Source organism: Acartia tonsa, chromosome 2 (assembly GCF_053477335.1).
Source record: "Acartia tonsa isolate MP-2025a chromosome 2, ASM5347733v1, whole genome shotgun sequence".
Lineage (NCBI taxonomy): Eukaryota > Metazoa > Arthropoda > Copepoda > Calanoida > Acartiidae > Acartia > Acartia tonsa.
In genome coordinates this window covers 34,990,535-34,998,411 of record NC_137261.1, presented here as the reverse complement: position 1 = coordinate 34,998,411, position 7,877 = coordinate 34,990,535, and the positions used below count along the sequence as shown (strand labels likewise).

General features: G+C 28.3%; 1 protein-coding gene across 1 annotated transcript in view; it reads left to right on the top strand.

Moving 5' to 3' along the window:
• Nucleotides 1-873: 873 nt before the first annotated feature.
• LOC145312518 (uncharacterized) overlaps nt 874-7,877 on the top strand; it is an 18,775-nt gene continuing 11,771 nt past the window's right edge. The window contains exons 1-3 of the mRNA XM_080151772.1: nt 874-1,046; nt 1,791-1,924; nt 7,653-7,748. Coding sequence (XP_080007898.1) covers nt 1,802-1,924; nt 7,653-7,748 — 219 coding nt within the window. The 5' untranslated portion in view covers nt 874-1,046; nt 1,791-1,801. The remainder of the gene's footprint in view (nt 1,047-1,790; nt 1,925-7,652; nt 7,749-7,877) is intronic.

Genomic DNA, 7,877 nt, shown 5'->3' with positions numbered 1-7,877 from the left:
TTCTTCAAATCTAAAAGTAGTAAGGGTTTTTTTATGTCTGTAACTAAAGATCCTAAACAATACTGGTCCTAAAATTTGTTGTACTTTCCAAGTAAATTTATAAATGTATTGGGCAAGATTTAGGCTATTTACACATTAAGATTACTACGACTTTAGTTTCGTTTTTTCATCATTTTTTAAAGATTAAATGTCCCTCTCTCTCACTTCTCTTTTCTTCCGCCTTTTTTTAATTTCATCAATTTATTTAAAACCATTTATAATTTTGCCTCTCTTTTTAAAAAAATATTTTGGAATCCTAATATTTTTTATTTCTAATTATCATCCTGAAAGGGTTAAAATGTTTAGTTAAATCTTAAATTTTAGTTTAATATCTGAACATATTACGGACGCATCGCTAGTATCAAATTATGTTAAAAGTAAGTTTTCTTTAATTTACTATTTTATAAATTCAAATTTTCTATTTTATAAATAGCAATTTAATACTTTAATATAATTCAAATTGCAACATGAAATAAAAAAATGAATTTATTCTTTATAGAGTAAAATAATGGGTATTATTGTTCTGGTCAATGAGAGTTTATCATGGATTATGGGAGCACTATGAGTATTAAACATTCTACTATTGAAAGACTCGAGCTCATTTATAGACGTTTATTTCCTATATAGATCTGTCATGGATCTTGATGCAATAAAGCAGGCCGTTTTGTAAATGTTAAAAATTGGAAAATTTCATTAAATAAAAGTTATCGCAAATATACTTAGTAAAAAATTGAAATATACATACATATAGACCAAATGTTAAAGATTAGTTCTGTAATTTTGTTTATTTATTCTAAAACAAAAATGACTGTAGAACCTGTGATCCTCACCCATTATAGACTATTTGTAGAAAGCCATACACACACACATATCAATAATATTGCTAATTATTTCACTCAGTTTTACAAAGTATTTCATTTGTTTCTTTATGTTAGAATAATATATCAAACTAAACAATGTGATTTCAATAAAAAGTTTTCTAAACCCTACTCCAAATGTTTGATCAGGCTTATTTCATTTTATGTTACTATAATGACTTTTCTTCTTCTTAAGATATATTAAGGGGTCTAGTTTCTTTCCGAAGGCAAAATCTATGGAGGGGAGTGGATGGACGTTATTCCTCTCAATTTTACTTTATTGTCTTCTTACTATTAAACGTTATTATGTGTTTTTTTTAATAGTTATTTCTCGCATCGTATTAAAAACGGCTTTCCGCGGGTATAGAATGTACAATTATAAGATTAAAACTAGTTTTTTTAGCCCCGAGGTGCCGGAGGCACCGGCTAAAAAAACTGGTTTAAATCTTATGATTGTACATTTTTATATTCGTAGAAAGCTGGATATAATACGATGCTAGACATAGTTTTTTCGTATGGATGAGAACCGGTTCCTATCCACCGGATTCGAATGAATACGAGAAATTTAATTATTTTTTTTCTTTTTAGCTTTATGACAAACACTATTATAGGAAACAAAGTATAATTACATTTTGTATAAAAAGTAATAATTAATTTAATCTAAAAATATTATTTCTTATATTACTAAAGGACGGAAATGACAGAGTACAGGAAATACGTCAGTTGATAAAGTATTTTTATCTCAAAAACATTACACTTGACTTACCAACTTTGGTTGGTTTGCAAAGGTGGCGGCGTGATTATATACCAGAAATTCTAGTTTACAGCAACGTATAATAAAGACTAAATATTTTAAACATATATTTGTAATAGAACTGAAATAAGCCTGATTAGGTAATGACTAAATGTCGTCCCACCTCTACTTTATCTTCATCCTAAGCTCCCTAGCTGTTCCTGCAGTTATTATTGTGTGGTTGTGTTGCTTGTGCTATTGTGTAGTCAGACACATTGTCAGACAAGAACAACAGGTAAAATAACATTTTCATCAACTAAGAATATTAAAAAAGTAATCTGGCAAAAAATTTAATTATAGATTTAGATTATCACATATAATAGTGTTCCAGACATTGTTATTATAACCTTTTTCCTTTTATATCCTTTCATTCCCTTGCTAGTTTACGCTAGCAAAATATTAAATGCATCCGAAATATAAAATTGCGAAGACAGAAATTATGTTAATTAGCCGATTCTTTAAAAGTCTGAATTTTAAAGTAATTTATTGTTTTCATCAAATCGAATTTTTTGGTTAATGTTTGAGAGGGAGATTCAAAATTGTTTATTGGCACAAAATAAAACTGTTATGACTTCATTACATTAAAGGCAGGCTAACAAAATACTTAAATGTCTCTTAAGATTAAAAAAAATAAAATGTTCGCGTTCAATTCAATTTTAGGTTTAAAAGTAAGACCCTGCAAGTCAAGGACTCGAAATAACTTTAATGTAATTTTCATTAAAAACCTAAAGATTTAAAATTTTACAATGCTGACAGCAATGTTCATCTAGCTCAAATAATAAGAATTTGATGACTGGTTTATATTGTATAAAAAGTACCTACAGACAAAGGTTAACAGATGAAGAATATGAGTCAAATAATATGCAGTTGGAAAATTGTTTAAAGAAAAGGAAACCTCACTAAATTTGTAAACCCTCTAGCTCTTACTGGAACCGAGATAAGAGATAAGATTTCCTTGTCTTTTGGAAGCATAAAATACAGGAACAACTAAAGTTGCTTTGTAGATCAGAAAAATTTATCAACTGCTTTTGAAATATCTCTTTATTCATAATGAGTTAAGTGCCTTTTATCTAGATTTAATTTGTATTTTCTTACAGATATGATCTTAAAATGTCAACAACAGACCGTGTGATCTACATAGTATCAATAGTTATTCCTGCTATTTGTATAGCTCTATGGTGTTGGATATTTACTTGCTGTATTAAGAATATTATCACAAGAGAATTGGCTAGGGAAAAACAGGTATTTCAAAGTATTTTTATGGGTAATACATACTATTAGTGTAAAAACTAGGGATTGGTGTCTCAGTTTTCTTCTTTTTCATAAAAGTTTATGTGTTGCAGTAAAGGGTTAGAAAACAGGAAGGGATAAAAAAGGGATATTTTCACATTATATTTTCATTGAAAACCTTTAAATGAAGTGTGATAAATGGTGCATCTTTGTATGAATGTGTACGTGGTATCTGAGTATCTGTTTGAGTTTTCTCTATCTTCTTTCTTTTATTCTCTTTCTCATACTTTCCCCTTTACACTCATTGTTTTCTTTCTTTTTCTCTTTCCATTAAAAGATATTGCTTATTTTCTATGTTTCTCGCTTTAGGACCTAATTTTTTTATAACTATCTTCTTCTGTAAAATTTGCCACAAAAAAACTTTTTCTTATAGATTTTAGTAATTTCTAATATTTGTAATGAATGTAATATAAATATGAGTTATATTTATTATTAATTGAGGAAATATTATAGTTTCTAATAAAGCATTCCTTACAACCTACTCTGCAATTTATTTCATGTTTCTATGCAGGACATTTTTTAGTAAAAAGAAATAATGTAACAGATAGCCCTTATCGTCAATGTTAGAATTGTCCTATCGATTTCAAACTTTTCATTAGGATTTCTGTAATAGTTAGGTACGATTTAGAAAGCGCAGCCACTCTATCATTGTTATCAGAAAGTCAGAAAGGTTCATTTTAAACTTGATGATTTTTTAACTTTTCGATAATAACTTTTTGCATTATATAATTATCATATTTATCTAATATTTGGAAAACGAATTCTTGAACAACAAGGTACAATATGCAAAAAATCTTTGCAAATAAGTCCTCAAACAACATCCTTTATTTAGCATTTTTGCTACAATTTTATATTATAATTATACAAAATTTTGTTAAGACTTAACAAATCAAAATAATTTTGGTTGTGTTAAATTACTCTATAAGTGGTTGTCCTAACGAGAAAACTGATAACCAAAACACCTTGAATACACATATTTTATGCTTTAAACGGATGTAAAAAAGTAATTCAATATATCATCAAACCCTTTGTTTTAGTCTAAAGTACCAAAATATCTTTTAGCACAAAAATACTCTAATAATCCATATTAAGTACATCAAGAATATATCCTACATTGCATTTTTAATGTTATTCTAAAACACATTTAGTTATTAATAAGATATTCTAAAAAACAATCAAATGAACGGAAATACAGGGTGAGTCAGAAAAAACTGAGTTTTCCGATTTTCTGATACAACCAGTAGGAATATTGAAAAAAAAATTATAGATTCTTGTTATCTATAAAAATATACATTAAACTTAGAAAAGATGTTTTTGAATATCTCTAAAAACAACGGCGCTTTTTAGAGCATAAAGATTTCAAAAAGTGTGTATGTTTTTTTTTTCGGCCATTATTTTGTACTTTTTAGGTAGATTTATTTATAATTAAAAATGTCTACCATTCTAAAAAGATAAACAAACATATTTTTTGATTTTTAAAATTTTTATTCAACAAATTGTAAATATTTAACATCTTAAAAATACAATATATTTAAATTAAATTATCACATTATAAATCAAACATTTTGTTGTAATCTATTGTTAAGATTTAATACCCCATGACCGGAAAACCAGCTCATGACTGAAAATATTTCATCTTGTTACCTAAATTCCTCCCCCCTCCCCCTGAATTTCCTCTAAATTTGGTGCAAGACTGGATTTAATCTCCCAAATCTCCACCCCCTTTTGAGAAATTAAGCTTGTGTGTTATAATCCATCATAATTATTTCATTTAAATAGGGTAGGGTTTCTAAAAGGCATTTTTATTTTAAAAATTGAAACCTTGATAACTTTTTTATCTTAAGAAATTTTTTTATCAAATAAAAAGGTTTTCTTTTCTTTTTACTATAAGCTACGTTATTATAGAAGATTCTTTTAAACCACATGCATCACAATCAAGAAATATGAAAAAATGACAAATTGCAGTATTCTAAAAATGCTTGTGTGAGGAACCAAAAAGCATTTCACCTTTAAAACTCATTAAAGTACTTTTCTTAGAACTTTTTCTAAATAGATATTGAAATTTTAAGATTTATTTTCTACAAAATAGAAGAGTTATTTTAATTTTTCTTGATCAACATTTTTCACACAAGGCATTTTTTGACACCATACACCTATCATAGAGGCCGCATTTTTAGAGATAATGAAAAACACCTTTTTCAAGTTTGATGTGCTTTTGTACAGAGAACAAGGACATACAAGTATTTTTTCTGTATTCCTTCTGGTTGTTTCTGAAAATCGAAAAACTCAGTTTTTTCTGACTCACTCTGTATATGACTTAGAGAGTATATGAACATTCGTAAGTGGAATCTTTAAAAACACTTTTATATTCTGCTACTAATTGCTGAAAAAAAAGAACAAATATTAAGGACCCTAAGGCATTAAAAGCAGATTAACGGACCAATTGAGTTGATGAGAAAGTACTCATTAGTCATCAGTGAACCAACTACCGAGAAAATTACATTTCTTGTATGGCAAACAAAAAGCTTTCTAAAATATGAATTTAAGATATTATAATTATTAAAAAAAACAAAAAAAAAACAAGAATCGATGAATATTAACTGTAAAATTTTTCAACTCACGTTTTATATAACTTGATTCCTATATGTTATAAAAGTGAAGAAAATTTGCTGAGTTTGTCCTTTATCAACAGTTTCGAGGACTAAACTCTTTATAGTGATAATGGACCAACAATTCCACAAAATAACCCACTACCCACAGGGTTAGTCATAGCTGGTCTTGCCGTTTAAGATTGTTTGTAAATTGGTGAAAAAATTTCTAACTTAATAAAACGTAATCAAGTATGTTTTTTAAACAAGAATGAAAACTTTCACAAGAGCGAAGTTGAACAAATTAGTCAAGTCACAGCTTAATGTTTCTTAATAAAAATCTAAAGTTCATCTGCTGTAAATAAAACGCAAAATAATATGATTTGCATGCTCTTTAATTGATACTTAGTTAAAGTTTTATGTGCTAATATGCTTGTAACACAATACGTAGTTGAAATATGAAAACCTTACAAAAAGAGTAAATAAAATATCAAAATTTGTTCTCAAAGTAGCTAAAAATCTAAATATGTTTTAAAAGGTAATTTCTTATGAGTTGCTACATTCTCCATATTTTTTCTTATGCTTATATTAAAGAATAAAACAAAATAGAATTGTAACTGGACAAAATATGGCTGGTGTCCCAAAAAATAATTAAGTTGCAAAAAAAAAGAAGATAGCAACAGGACACAATGATAGTAATTAATATTAACATTTTAATGCTTTATTTTTTTATACATGCCCGCATTCACAAAAATGTGATTAATTAATCTGTAAAGGTGGTAGCTCCCTTGCTGATGGGCGATTACTCCTAAATATATATATTAATTGTACACAATCAGCCAGCCCCTTCACTGCTTGGAGGTGCATGTCGTCAGGCCATTATTATTATAAGGATGTGCTTTTCATTACAAATTCGGGACAGAAGGGGTATTGGCATGTGAGTTCGTCTGGCGAAAAAAAGTACTAAAAACGGTTTAAGTTTTATTATAGAAATTCTCTTCGATAGAGATAACATATATTCAGCTAGCTATAGAAATAAGAAAAAACAAAACAAATTCTTATATTAAAGGCAAATGTATCTGTTTGTACCGATTTTGTTGTCCTTCTAAATGTCTCGACAATATTCATTTATAAAAAGAGCGGAAGCCCAACACTTTGGCCCTTGCAACACCCTCCCCCCCTCAAAAATAAGAGTTGTACTATTTCATTTTAAATATCAAATTTAAGGTGGTGGGTCGACTTTGCTCCCTCTCCTCTGATAGTGCCCCTATATTTATATTCTCATTTTTCAGCTAAACAATTTAAAAGAAACAAATTTTAAAAGTGTTCAAATTTTACATTTTTCCTGAAATCATTACAATACTTTTCTGAATGCTTCTCCCTTTCCTAATGTACCTTCACACGTTAAAAGATACAAAATAAATATATATTAAATTTGCATATTGATTCAATTGATTTCAACTCAACATATTTAAAATTTGACTTTGTTACTTTTGTTACACAAGCAAATTATGTTACTACTATTTCTATTTTAATTTTAAATGGAAAAATAGTTGCCTCTATAAATCACCAGTTTGACATTGCCAATTTTTTTTGCGACCTTAATGAATTAATCTATTATATAAAGTAGTAAGCGTTTAATTTTTTGTCTGTCCCGAAAGATCTCGCTAACCGATGTTGATCTCCTTTACAGTGAAGCTTCTTATAGGTCCTGGGGAGGGTGTCTTCACCCCCCCCCCCACCCCAAAAAAAATATATTTTTATACTCTTTTGAAACTCAAAATTAGAAAAGTGCCCCTAGAGGCTTCTAGGGGTCGTAGCTGCTAGTTATATTACAAGACGTATCATAATTTTCTCAAAAGATCGTGTGGTGAAATTAATTTTCTTCTGGTGCAGTTTAAAGTTGACTGTAACTTATAACAAAAGGAAAAAATAACTATTCCTGAATGCCATCAGGTTCTTAATTATTTGCTTTCGTTTTAGTCATGTATATCATCTCTATTTTGTATATATTTTCTGAAGATTACAAATAGCATGAAGCTTTTACTATTTAATAAATGTAAGTATATATATATAATTATTTAGTTGAAGGGTAGACAAGGAGGTTCAGTAATAGTAATAGTGGAGGAGTCAGCAGTGCCACCTACCCCCCTCTTTACCCCTTCAAATAGGTCCCTTCAGGTAAGTACTATATTTCAAACTTTTTGAAACTCCACGGAAATGTTCAAAATTCTTGTTTTTAATTCAGTTTTAGTCCTCAACTTAAACAAATTGGGTATAATTTCAGCATATATTACCCACAATAAAATT